The 14591-nt window shown below is 44.6% G+C and overlaps 1 protein-coding gene across 1 annotated transcript in view; it reads right to left on the reverse strand.

Moving 5' to 3' along the window:
• Positions 1 to 14591, reverse strand: part of crhr1 (corticotropin releasing hormone receptor 1) — a gene marked incomplete at both ends in the record, with an annotated part of 168132 nt that overhangs the window by 46830 nt on the left and 106711 nt on the right. Inside the window, one exon of the mRNA XM_084146333.1 lies at positions 12429 to 12535. Within this exon, the coding sequence (XP_084002459.1) occupies positions 12429 to 12535 (107 nt within the window). The remainder of the gene's footprint in view (positions 1 to 12428; positions 12536 to 14591) is intronic.

The following is a 14591-nucleotide window of genomic DNA, read 5'->3' on the forward strand; positions in this document are numbered from 1 at the left end:
AGTCAGTAGAGCATGGCGCTTGCAACACCAAGGGTTGAGGGTTCAATGGCGCTGGGGCCACCCATACGCCAAATGTATACAAGGACGACTGTAAGTCGCTTTGGTTAAAAGCATCTGCTAAATGGGATATATTATATTTTCAGTAAGTGCCCTTTTTGCCTTCAAGAGAATAAAACACTCCCAAATCCTAACAAACCTCTTTCTGTCAAACTTTTACAAGCGTTTTACAGTGGTAGACATGAACTGTAAGGAAAATAGTCACCTCAGTTGTTTCGAGTCTCTAGAAGACAGTCTCTCTTGCTGTCTGTGGGTTGATGTCATCACGCATCAATAGAGGTGACATGACATGACATGACTGGCAAAGATGGACAGTGGCTAGATGTCTTTAGGGGAAGGACTGAGGTTCCAAGGTTCTGGCTGCATCCTAATTGGCACCCTATTTCCTTTATAGTGCACTACTTTTGACCAGGACTTTATCTATCTCTATTGAGAATATGCCACCACAGTCAAGCTGTTGCCTAGCTCCATGAATGATAAGAGAAATTCTACATACTAAATTATCAAACACACCCACACCACCAGCAGCATTGCAGCCCTTATCTAAATGAAGTGGTGATTGGGAGAGACAAGCTTCTCTGTAGGGGGTCCCAGGCTACATGCTGTGGTTCAGAATGATGAATTGACATGCACACACACCAGCCTGGCCTCAGAGCCATACGAAGCATACTTTACATATTTCTGAGCACCTCCAAGACGTATGATACCTACTACTGGTCTGGCTACTTCAGACAGAAACAAAAGTAGGGAGGTTGGTCAGGGAGGATGGGTACGTGTAATGCATAACTGTCTAGCAATCCAAAGGTTGAGTGTTCGAGTGGTGTCGGGGAAAACTGTAGCATTTTAGTTAACCCTCCACTAACCCTTATTCTAAACTTAACCCAATTCAACTAACCTGCTATGTAAATTCACCTAACCTTTGTCGCTTTAGTTCACCTAACCACCAACGTAAATTCTCCCCGTAATTCTCCTTTGTTGATAAGACGCAACAAGCAACCTGGTTTTAGAGAAAATACGTATAATACTATACGTCCTCCAAGACCTATGATAACGTTCATATGCTTCATATGCTATTGTACGACCAGGCAAGACATATGGCACTATACGTCAGAGATCATCAATTAGATTCAGCCGAGGGCTGATTTCCTTCTTTATATATTCAGTATCAGTCAAGGGTTTGGACACACCTACTCATTCAAGGGCTTTTCTTTATTTTTACTATTTTCTACATTGTAGAATAATAGTGAAAACATCAAAACTATGAAATAACACATATGGAATCATGTAGTAACCAAAAAAGTGTTAAACAATATAAAAATAGATGTTATATTTTAGAATCTTCAAAGTAGCCACCCTTTGCCTTGATGACAGCTTTGCACACTCTTGGCATTCTCTCAACCATTCTCTCAACCAGCACACGAATGCTAACCCTAACCCTAAATCTAACCCTAACCCTTAACGTAATTCTAACCCTAACACCAATTCTAACCTTAATCCTAAACCCCCTAGAATAGCATTTGACATCATGGGGACTAACAAAATGTCCCCAGTTGGTCAAATTTTTGCAAGTTTACTTCTGGTCCCCACAAGAATAGTTAAACACATCCACACACACACACACACACACACACACACAAACACTTGATTTCTCCTCTCTGGGCTGAGTCGAAGTTCAAATCTCTGTCAACAGAACCATTGTTACATTTTCAAAATCAGACACACTTCTCGTTCTTACTTCCAACTCCAGCCTCCACGCTCTAACCACCAAGCTGAGCAGCAGGAATCTGCAGAATAACAGATTCTTTCACATGAAGTTAAAGGGGACTGTGGAAAAGAACTGGAGTGTGGTGCAGTGCAGTGTTTAAAGCCACACTGGGCTGGGTAAATATGGGGCCATGGTCACAAGTGTGGTCAAACAAAGACCATTCAATCCCAGAGCAGTCCTACCAGAACATGCTTTTCAAACCACACCAATGAGGCTGCAGCTGAGCTAAATACCATGTATATAACTAAAGCTGTTTACCAGAATAGGATATTATGCATATTAACAACCATAGTCGATCCACAACATGCAGTGCTACATAAGTATTCCCACCTAGAACTCATCAGAGATGTTTTGTTCTACACCGTTGTTCTATTTTTGACATGTTCTATGGGATGTTCTATTCTCTTCCGTCCTATTCTGTATCATCTACTACTCAAATACAACACCAGGCACAAGCACCAATGCATAATACATCATAGCTACTTGAATAATACATTGTCATTGATGTACCCTTTTGGTTGAAATTCTGATTTTGAAATTGTTAACATGGATATCTGGGTGTACCGAAATCACCTAATCGTTTCCAGTTTGTCATGGCAATAGTAATCAATAGGGAACCCAGGTTTGTGTGTGTGTGTGTGTGTGTGCATGTGTATATACTGTATGTAAGTTTGCAGTGGTGGATAAGTATCCAATTGTCATACTTAAGTAAAAGTAAAGATACCTTAATAGAAAATGACTCAAGTAAAAGTGAAAGTCACCCAGTAAAATACTACTTGAGTAAAAGTCTAAAAGTATTTGGTTTTAAATATACTTAAGTATCAAAAGTAAGTGTAATTGCTCAAATATACTTAAGTATCAAAAGTAAAATTAAAATTATAAATCATTTAAAATTCCTTATATTAAGCAAACCAGACGGCACCATGTTCTTGTTTTTTTATTTATTTACCGATAGCCAGCGGCACAATAATTTACAAACAAAGCATTTGTGTTTAGTGAGTCCGCCAGATCAGAGGCAGTAGGGATGACCAGGGATGTTATCTTCATAAGTGTGTGAATTTGATAATTTTCCTGTCCTGCTAAGCATTCAAAATGGAACGAGTACTTTTGGGTGTCAGGGATAATGTATGGAGTAAAAGTAAAAGTTGTCAAAAATATAAATAGTAAAGTACAGATAACCAAGAAAACTACTTAAGTAATACTTCATAGTGTTTTTACTTAAGTTTTCTGTAAGTTTGTCTGTAAGTGAGACCGGGAGGGGAGAGGAAGTGCAGACAAAGCAGGCGTAACTCAGTACTTTGTAAAGCTCAATGACATTTACATTTTCAGTTTGAGTAGCAGTCACCTGCTGTTGAACTATGACGGGGATTCCACTGCAACAAGCCGATTGAAGACACCACCAGTTCAGGCTGAAGCCTCCCATGACCCCTCACCCCAGAGCCTCCCAGAACAGGTACACACTGGTAAACAACAAAAACACACATGTGCAGGTCTCGTGGGCAGCCGAAAAATGGCAACCGAGGTCCCAGCTTGGTCTATGTGTATTTGTGAAGGGTTGTATTATTTATATATAAAAAGGTCATATCTGGGCTAACTATTCCCTTGTGTGTTATGTGGCAGAAATCCAATAATTAAAAGTCAGAGATTTTCTGAATCACTAATCTTCCATCAGAATGAGATGATGAACATGTGAGTTCAGTTTACTCAACAGAGAGATTTTCGGAGTTGTCCCTTCCTTGGCTTTTTTATATATTTAGGCTTATAGCAAGTTCCAGCCTTGGTAAACAAGAGAAAGATTATGCCCCTTGTGACATACCACACTTCTGCTATTGTGCATTACCAGATAAAGTGATTCCGTATCGGTATAAAAGAGTATTGACTGGTTCTTTCATTCAATTTCTATTCATGCATATTACATTATACACCATTAACCCAGATAGCAGAAACAGTGTCTGTTGAGCCATTAATAAGTATTATTTAATCCCCCAATGTCGAATACGTTGACGAACAAACATCACTCGTTTACACTAGAGCCAAGTCAGCTATCTGTGTGATCGGTTAGTGCATCTGCTGGCTCAGCGACGGGCTATTGGACTTGACCTTTTCAGCAGGAGGTAACGCTGGTCTTTAACAACATGTTTGAACTGGACCTCTGCAAACTGGCTCTAATGGAGTGGGCTCAAGCAAAGTTAATAAAAAATCAGGCCATGCTGAAACATTGACTGGCACTAGGCTAGACAGCTTTTCTTCTGATGCATTGATGCCAGCCAGCGCCAGGTGAGCTGTGACAATCACTGCCAGGCACCACTCCAGCTGTCACACTAGGATGCGCACTATGAAACTGGCGAGCAGCTGCTTTGGAATCCAAAGTTCCGCCACGTTTGTTCCAAGTGAGAACAGTGGCTTATGTCTTACACTTGATTATATGAATAGTTTCACAGCTTTGAGGGGGTTTGAGCAACTGTACAGCCCAGGGCTCTGTGCTGAGTGGATCCTTACTACATGTGATCTCAAGGGCCTAGTGGTATAGTAGGGTTGACAGCAAACCCCTTCCCACATCACCAAAGTTCCTCTCATCTTACTGGCCTATCTCTTGGTTCATTTCCCTCTCCCCATGGAGTCCTGTATCTTCACTATGCACATTATTTTTGTTTCATGCTTTAATTGAGGCACTTTCACAGCGGAGACTGTTTAAGTCCATTCCCTTCATTTGCAGTTACTACTGATCCTTTGAAATGGACACCATTTTAAAGCCAAAGCAGTGGGATTCGAGAGTAATTTTACACAGCCTGAAGGAGATGTTTAATTACACAAGGATGGTTACTATCCTCCGTCAAACCCCTTCCCCACTGTGAACGAACTAGGACAACGTCATGGGCATTTTGCTGCTAACCAACGTGGTCTCAGAGCATTTCGTATTATTCTGTACGTAAATCTGAGACACTCCGTTTAGTATGATATGTTACGTTTGGTTATATAAGACAGATGGTTACTTAAGGCAAAAACGAAAGGAAGGTGGTTGGTCAGGGTGGATGGGTAGATATATAATGGGAACGTCTAGCAACTCAAAGGTTGCGAGTTCGAATATTATCACAGATAACTTTAGCTTTTTAACTTATTATAAACTTTTTACTACTGTTTAGCTACTTTGCAACTACTTAGGATGTTAGCTAACCCTTCCCCTTCCCCTAACTCTAACCTTAACCCTTGTAGCTAACCCTTCCCCTAACCCTAACCTTAACTCTTTAACCTAACTCCTAAACTTAACCCTAACCCTAACCCCTAGCCACCTAGCTATAATTTTTTACATATCATACATTTAGAACATATACATATAATACGAATTGTAATTCATAACATGTCATACGAAATGTGTGATGGACGTCCACAAATTAATACATACTATACGAAACGTATCATATCATATTAAAATCGAGAATCTCAGATTTACATACGAAATAATACGAAATGCTCTGAGACCAAGTTGTGTAAACGCCTACTCCTTTTACTGTCAACAAAATGAGGGGAGATAGATCAGGCAAAGATACTGGTCAGCTAAGTGAATAACGCCTCTGTCATTTTCACAACAGGGGGTCTTCCATTAGTGGATGACAGCAGTGCTGCTCTGCTTGTCCTTTTCCACTGACGCAGATCCCCCCTGGTGTGTTTCACAGTCCAAATGGCATTTCACTGCATTGGTAACACCCTGCCAGTGCAGTGCTGGGGTCCTGGGTATGTTCGCTGTCGGTGCGTTTCTCAGTTCACTGGGGAGCTGAGGGAAGAGCTGAGGGAAGCTGGCCAGGGGCCATCACTTCACACTGAGACCATGTGTCTCTGAGACCTGTAGCCTCCTGTCCTCTACGTCCCCTGTCTCTTCGTCCTGCTGCTACGTCAGCATGGACGGGAATAGAAACCGCCAGGTCCTCCTAGTTCAGGGATCAGTGGAAAGTCAGTGGTAATCTGAAGTAGTTGCTTCCCTGATAATTTCTTCCTCTTTCGTAATCACTTAAGTGTTCAAATAATTGACGAATCATGAAGTTGTTTACAAAGTCTCCAACTGGTGGCAATTACAAAACTTGTGCACAAGAAATATCCACATGTGCATAACTCGAAAGTAATTTAGGTCCACCCAATTCAACATAATTAGATAAATGTCAGTTGAAGTTCCCACACATACAACCAAGCCCTCGTCCCATATGAAAGCACATTTACCTCTTTTACACCTATGAGACTGAATATTTCAGTGCTTGGCAGTATCATACCAAATGTCACCAAGTGTGAATAAAAGGAGAGTTGAAGCAGAAGGGTTCTTCCATGGATGCTTTGTCTACAACTCAAACACAGCAATACTGTTCACAGTGCGTTGGCATAGCAACGTGTTTACCCTCTTCTTACTGTACTGTTCCCTGACTGGATATAACCTCAAGTCAGTCAATCTAAACTTGTCCGCACACTAAACCTGGCCTGGGGTCTTCACTGTGTTTGAATAGGCAGTGTAGGACTATCCAAACAAAGTGATACCGAAGCTTATGTGCAGACACAAAACCTCTTAAAAGTAGTTTCCTTGGCCGAGCTACCCAAACAATCCGCATGCATTGAACACACTGATACTGTGCAGCAAAGCATAACATGATCAAAGAGGACCTTATACACTCATGAGTGACAATGATGTGCATTGTCTTTTAACTGTACAATGCATTCAGGCAGTGAAGCTATTTTGATTCATCTCCGTAATCTGATAATCCTTCAAATTGTATTATCGAGTTTGTAATCAGTCCTGAAGAGCAGATTACAGAGGATGTAAAAAGAGGATAAATAAAAATAACTCTGTTTCAAGGCTGGAAAAAGAAAAACGCTCCTTTTGTCTTTCGATTTTACTTCAAAAGACATTGAAGACATCAAAGTGATAGTCCCCTGTAGCTCAGTTGGTAGAGCATGGCGCTTGCAACGCCAGTGTTGTGGGTTCGTTTCCCACAGGGGGCCAGTATGAAAATGTATGCACTCACTAAGTGTAAGTCGCTCTGGATAACAGCGTCTGCTAAATGACTAAAATGTAATGTGAATGAGATAGTCAACCTTTCAGGGACTTTTCTTCTGTCGTTACAGCACTTACAATGTATGACTCACACAGCTACCGTTCTCCTGTGAGAGGTCTATACCCATGAAGTAGCTAGAGGGGCTTTAGAGACTAAAATTACTTTTTTGTGTATGAAACATTGCAAAGGACAGCTTTAATAGACCTCCACCTCCCACACCAAACCATAGCCAGATCAAATGGAAAGATAAAACAGGCTGTGATTTCAGATTGTCACGCCCTGGCTCTGGGGACTTTTATATGTTAAAAATAAATAATAATAATAATAATAATAATAATAATAATAATAATAATAATGTTGAGCCAGGGTGTTAGTTTCTATGTGTTAGTTTCTGGGTGTTAGGTTCTATGTTTCGTTTTCTATGTTCTTGTTCTAGTTCGTGTTTTCTATGTTGGCCAGGGTGGTTCCCAATCAGAGGCAGCTGATTCTCGTTGTCTCTGATTGGGAACCATACTTAGGCAGCCTGTTGTGCACTAGTTAATTGTGGGATCTTGTTCTGTATAGGTTTGTGTTGGTGAACCTGTAGACTTCACGTTTCGTTTTGTTGTTTTGTTGATATTGTGCAAAGTACTCATTAAAATATGTACGCCTATCACGCTGCGCCTTGGTCCGGTTCCTATGACGATCATGACAGAAGATCCCACCATGACTGGCTCAAGCAGCGTGAAGAGGAGAGAGGATGGACTTGGGAGGAGAAGAGTGAGAGTCTGGCGAGAGCCATGGAGGCCATGTTCACGGGGGATAGACAAGCCCAAAACATTTTTAGGGGGGGGCTCACGCCGTGGACGACGAGGCAGCAGGAGGCCGCGATAGAGCGGTTCAGCAGGTTAGCAGAGGAGGCCGCCAGGTTACGGGGGCCACTGGTCACGAGGGAGAAGGAGAGTGTGGAGGCACGGCGAAAGGAACTGGTTAGGCAGCAGAGGGAGCGGAGGTTTATGAGGAAACCCAGTCCCGCTCCTCGCACCAAGCAAGTGGTGTGTGTCACCAGTCTGGTCCGGCCCGTTCCTGATTCCCGCACAAGGCCAGTGGTGTGTGTTCCCAGTACGGTCACGCCCGTTCATGCTCCCCGCACTAAGCCTGCGGTCCGGCCTGTTCCTGCTCCCCGCACCAAGCCAATGGTGCGCGTCGTCAGCCCGGTCCGGCCTGTTCCTGCTCCCCGCACCAAGCCAATGGTGCGCGTCGTCAGCCCGGTCCGGCCCGTTCCTGCTCCCCGCACCAAGCCAATGGTGTGCGTCGCCAGCCCGGTCCGACCCGTTCCTGCTCCCCGCACCAAGCCAGTGGAAAGCGTCATCAGCCCGGTCCGGCCCGTTCCTGCTACTCGCACCAAGCCTGTGGTGCGCGTCGCCACCCCGGTCCGGCCTGTTCCTGCTACCCGCACCAAGCCAGTGGTGCGCGTCGCCAGCCTGGTCCGGCCTGTTCCTGCTCCCCGCACCAAGTCTGTGGTGCGCGTCGCCAGCCCGGTCCGGCCTGTTCCTGCTCCCCGCACCAAGCCAGTGGTGCGCATCGTCAGCCCGGTCCGGCCTGTTCCTTTTCCCCGCACCAAGCCAATGGTGCGCGTCGTCAGCCCCGTCCGGCCCGTTCCTGCTCCCCGCACCAAGCCAGTGGTGCGCGTCGCCAGCCCGGTCCGGCCCATTCCTGCTCCCCGCACCAAGCCTGTGGTGCGCGTCGTCAGTCCGGCACAGCCCGTGCCTGTTTCACCGGTGCCTGGTCAGGTACCGGTCAGCTGCTCCACACCGGAGCCTAAGCAATCCGCTCCACTGATGTCCAGTCCAGCTCCAGCCAGCGGGACCAGACCAGGGGCGCTACGGGGGGTTAGTTAGAGGGTGGTGGTCACGCCCGGAGCTGGATCCGCCTCCGAGGCGGAATGCCCACCCGGCCCCTCCCCTGTTGGGTTTAGTTGGCGCGGTCGCAGTCCGCGCCTTTGGGGGGGGGGGGTACTGTCACGCCCTGGCTCTGGGGACTTTTATATGTTGAGCCAGGGTGTTAGTTTCTATGTGTTAGTTTCTGGGTGTTAGGTTCTATGTTTCGTTTTCTATGTTCTTGTTCTAGTTCGTGTTTTCTATGTTGGCCAGGGTGGTTCCAAATCAGAGGCAGCTGATTCTCGTTGTCTCTGATTGGGAAACAATACTTAGGCAGCCTGTTGGCACTAGTTAATTGTGGGATCTTGTTCTGTATAGGTTTGTGTTGGTGAACCTGTAGATTTCACGTTTCGTTTTGTTGTTTTGTTGATATTGTGCAAAGTACTCATTAAAAGATGTACGCCTATCACGCTGCGCCTTGGTCCGGTTCCTATGATGATCGTGACACAGATAGTTCATTCCATGTGTGGAGAGGGAGTAATGAAGTCTCAGGGTATGTGTGTGTCTGTGTGTGTGTCCATCCCAGACATCTGTTCCTGCTAGCTGTTTCATTTCAGTTTAGGAAGTAAACAGTAGACCAGCGCTGGCCGTCTGCTACTTTACGACTTTAGCCTCTCCTCTCCTCTCCTCTCCTCTCCTCTCCTCTATTCTCTACATACGTACAGTACGACCAATCGCATTCGCTTTATGACACACCACTGGCCATATTAGCTGAGAGGGTAAGAGGTTAATAAACAGGGCACTGATGTTGAAGATGTAACTATTTTAACCAGATTGAGCGAGCCTAAAGCCAATGACAAAAAATAAATCCTCCTCTGTTTCGACTCAAATGAAATTTCCTGATTGGAGCTATTGAAGCAGTGAGACAGTATCTTGCTGAAAGTAATCGGAGCAGATTAATCTGGGATAATCTGTTCTAAACAATCTCTTACACTATATGTTTAATCTCAGAGTCCAGATAATCTGTGTTGGTGTGGCCTTTGAGAAAACACAGACAGGGGTGGTTTTTGGCTGATTGACATGTTGGGTTGTCAGTGACATGCTGTGTGGCACGTATCACTGCTTTCACCACCGCACAACGCCTTCACTGGTCAACACCTTCCCAAACACTGCCTACTTGGCACATATGTAATTTCAACGTCAAGTTTTGGTTTACATTTGGTTGAGTCGTCAACTAACGTGAATTCAACGTGAAATACAATTAAAAAATCACCATGTCATTGTATTAAGGTTAAAAGATGGCTGAAAAAAAGAAAATAAATTCAAATCAAATCAAATCAAATCAAATTTTATTGGTCACATGCGCCGAATACAACAGGTGCAGACATTACAGTGAAATGCTTACTTACAGCCCTTAACCAACAGTGCATTTATTTTAAACAAAAAAAGTAAGAATAAAACAACAACAAAAAAAGTGTTGAGAAAAAAAGAGCAGAAGTAAAATAAAGTGACAGTAGGGAGGCTATATATACAGTAAAATAAAGTGACAGTAGGGAGGCTATATATACAGGGGGGTACCGTTGCAGAGTCAATGTGCGGGGGCACCGGCTAATTGAGGTAGTTGAGGTAATATGTACATGTGGGTAGAGTTAAAGTGACTATGCATAAATACTTAACAGAGTAGCAGCAGCGTAAAAAGGATGGGGTGGGGGGGCAGTGCAAATAGTCCGGGTAGCCATGATTAGCTGTTCAGGAGTCTTATGGCTTGGGGGTAGAAGCTGTTGAGAAGTCTTTTGGACCTAGACTTGGCACTCCGGTACCGCTTGCCGTGCGGTAGCAGAGAGAACAGTCTATGACTAGGGTGGCTGGAGTCTTTGACAATTTTGAGGGCCTTCCTCTGACACCGCCTGGTATAGAGGTCCTGGATGGCAGGGAGCTTTGCCCCAGTGATGTACTGGGCCGTACGCACTACCCTCTGTAGTGCCTTGCGGTCAGAGGCCAAGCAGTTGCCATACCAGGCGGTGATGCAACCAGTCAGGATGCTCTCGATGGTGCAGCTGTAGAATTTTTTGAGGATCTGAGGACCCATGCCAAATCTTTTTAGTCTCCTGAGGGGGAATAGGCTTTGTCGTGCCCTCTTCACGACTGTCTTGGTGTGTTTGGACCATGATAGTTCGTTGGTGATGTGGACACCAAGGAACTTGAAGCTCTCAACCTGTTCCGCTACAGCCCCGTCGATGAGAATGGGGGCGTGCTCAGTCCTCTTTTTTTTCCTGTAGTCCACAATCATCTCCTTTGTCTTGGTCACGTTGAGGGAGAGGTTGTTGTCCTGGCACCACACGGCCAGATCTCTGACCTCCTCCCTATAGGCTGTCTCAATTCCCTTACGTTGATTACTTTTTTCAAATTCAATCAGTTTTCCACGTTGATTCAATGTCATCGCAATGATTTGTTTTGTTTTTATTACGTGGAAACAACGTTGATTCAACCTGTTTTTGCCCAGTGGGTGATTCCTGGTAGTCCAGAATGAAACACAGTCTCTCTTCTCTCACAAAACGAGATTGCAGTTGTGTGAACATGGATTTGTCGGTGTCCGTGTGTGTGTCCGCGTGTGTGTTAATTCGTGCGTGCCTGTGTGTGTGTGAATGTGTTTGAATAATACACCCCACTCCAGCAGGACACGCTTCACTAATATGCTGGACATATACAGGACAGAACCGAACAAGGCTACATTACACCTAGGTCAAATCAGCACTGCATTACATTCACCACGTCATTCATCCAACCTTGTCATGAGTCAGGAAATCAATTTAGACATTGATTGGTCATGACAGACATGCACTGTCTGCAGGGTTGAGGGCCAGGCTGGTGGTGTACATAATGACACACTCCCCCTGGTGAGTGACTTAAATCGAGCACAAGAAGGTGGATTCTGTCTACTGAGCCATAAAATTACATGAATCTTGGCAGGATTATTATAGGGTATTATGAACTATGTAATTATTTTGTCCTGTACTGTTTCATGTTTGTAATGATGTCATGTCGTAGTATTGTGAGGACAGAGGTAGAGTTACGAGATAAGTGGTTTGGGGTCATGAAGTCTACATTCCTATTGTCAAGGTAGATTAGTGATGTTTAGGATAGCATGAGTGATGGGCAGGATAATGACTTAATTTTTTAAAAACATTTTAGTCATTTAGCAGACGCTCTTATCCAGAGCGACTTACAGTTAGTGAGTGCATACATTATATATTTTTTATACTGGCCCCCCGTGGGAATCGAACCCACAACCCTGGCATTGCAAACGCCATGCTCTACCAACATCCCTGCCGGCCATTCCCTCCCCTAACCTGGACGACGCTGGGCCAATTGTGCACCGCCCCATGGGTCTCCCGGTCGCGGCTGGCTACGACAGAGCCTGGACTTGGGGTAAAGAGTGATGAACATCAAAGACAGGGAGTGCCCATGGAGACTTACCAGATGTATGCCAGGAAGAGGGTAATAGAAGGTATATAAGGTAGAGTGTTTCCTTTGTTCAAGTTAGTTCAACTGACGAAGGGCAAAGCCATGTCCGTTTGTTAGATGAACCCACGAGCTTGTGATCCAATAAATGCTTGGTATAAAATCTCCACAGAATGTTATTATCTGTTTCTGTTCTATGATGTGTTGATATGATGGAGGAATGATAGGTAGGAGGACAGTGTTACTCACCTCAGCCTCATAAAGAGGATGAAGGCCACCAGCAGGGCTGCCAGAGAGATACAATGTCCCATGTAGTTTATGATCACCGCTATGTGGTAGTGCAGCTTGCTCTTTTTCTGCAAAAAGGAGAAAAAACGCAGATAATACGCAAAAATATACAGTAATATGCAAACAATAGTACGGACACACAATTCTATATTTGGGAGTGTACATCATTGTACATCATTGTACATCATTGTCAAAGTTAAAAGATAGCTAATAACTTCATGAGAGATATCGTGCACTTTTGTATTGCCCATTGCCTCCTGTTAAAAACAGTGCAAAACATATAATCTATAAATCGTATTATGGCAATTGCTTGGCATCCGACCATAAGGCGCTACAGAGGGTAGTGCGTACGGCCCAGTACATCATGGGGCCGAGCTCCCTGCCATCCAGGACCTCTATACCAGGCAGTGTCAGAGGAAGGCCCTAAAAATGTTCTACAACTCCAGCCAAAAAATCATAAACTGTTCTCTCTGCTACCGCATGGCAAGTGGTACCGGAGCGCCAGGTCTGGAACCAAAAGGCTCCTGAACAGCTTCTAACCCCAAGCCATAAGACTGCTGAACAGTTAAATGGCTACCCAGACTATTTAAATTGAGCCCCCTTTTTTTGCACTGGCTCTATGCACACTCACTGGACTCTACCCACACACTCACACATACTACACTGACACTACAGCACACACACACACACACACACACACACACACACACACACACACACACACACACACTTTCAGACTCTTCACTTACGCTGCTGCTACTCTGTTTATTATCTATCCCGATTGCCTAGTCACTTTTACCCCTACCTACAGTGAGGGAAAAAAGTATTTGATCCCCTGCTGATTTTGTATGTTTGCCCACTGACAAAGACATGATCAGTCTATAATTTTAATGGTAGGTTATTTGAACAGTGAGAGACAGAATAACAACAAAAAATCCAGAAAAACGCATGTCAAAAATGTTATAAATTGATTTGCATTTTAATGAGGAAAATAAGTATTTGAACCCTCTGCAAAACATGACTTAGTACTTGGTGGCAAAACCCTTGTTGGCAATCACAGAGGTCAGACGTTTCTTGTAGTTGGCCACCAGGTTTGCACACATCTCAGGAGGGATTTTGTCCCACTCCTCTTTGCAGATATTCTCCAAGTCATTAAGGTTTCGAGGCTGACATTTGGCAACTCGAACCTTCAGCTCCCTCCACAGATTTTCTATGGGATTAAGGTCTGGAGACTGGCTAGGCCACTCCAGGACCTTAATGTGCTTCTTCTTGAGCCACTCCTTTGTTGCCTTGGCCGTGTGTTTTGGGTCATTGTCATGCTGGAATACCCATCCATGACCCATTTTCAATGCCCTGGCTGAGGGAAGGAGGTTCTCACCCAAGATTTGACGGTACATGGCCCCGTCCATCATCCCTTTGATGCGGTGAAGTTGTCCTGTCCCCTTAGCAGAAAAACACCCCCAAAGCATAATGTTTCCACCTCCATGTTTGACGGTGGGGATGGTGTTCTTGGGGTCATAGGCAGCATTCCTCCTCCTCCAAACACGGCGAGTTGAGTTGATGCCAAAGAGCTTGATTTTGGTCTCATCTGACCACAACACTTTCACCCAGTTCTCCTCTGAATCATTCAGATGTTCATTGGCAAACTTCAGACGGCCCTGTATATGTGCTTTCTTGAGCAGGGGGACCTTGCGGGCGCTGCAGGATTTCAGTCCTTCACGTCGTAGTGTGTTACCAATTTTTTCTTGGTGACTATGGTCCCAGCTGCCTTGAGATCATTGACAAGATCCTCCAGTGTAGTTCTGGGCTGATTCCTCACTGTTCTCATGATCATTGCAACTCCACGAGGTGAAATCTTGCATGGAGCCCCAGGCCGAGGGAGATTGACAGTTCTTTTGTGTTTCTTCCATTTGCGAATAATCGCACCAACTGTTGTCACCTTCTCACCAAGCTGCTTGGTGATGGTCTTGTAGCCCATTCCAGCCTTGTGTAGGTCTACAATCTTGTCCCTGACATCCTTGGAGAGCTCTTTGGTCTTGGCCATGATGGAGAGTTTGGAATCTGATTGATTGATTGCTTCTGTGGACAGGTGTCTTTTTTACAGGTAACAAGCTGAGATTAGGA

This window comes from Coregonus lavaretus (assembly GCF_964263955.1).
Source record: "Coregonus lavaretus genome assembly, chromosome: 28".
NCBI classification, from domain to species: Eukaryota; Metazoa; Chordata; class Actinopteri; order Salmoniformes; family Salmonidae; genus Coregonus; species Coregonus lavaretus.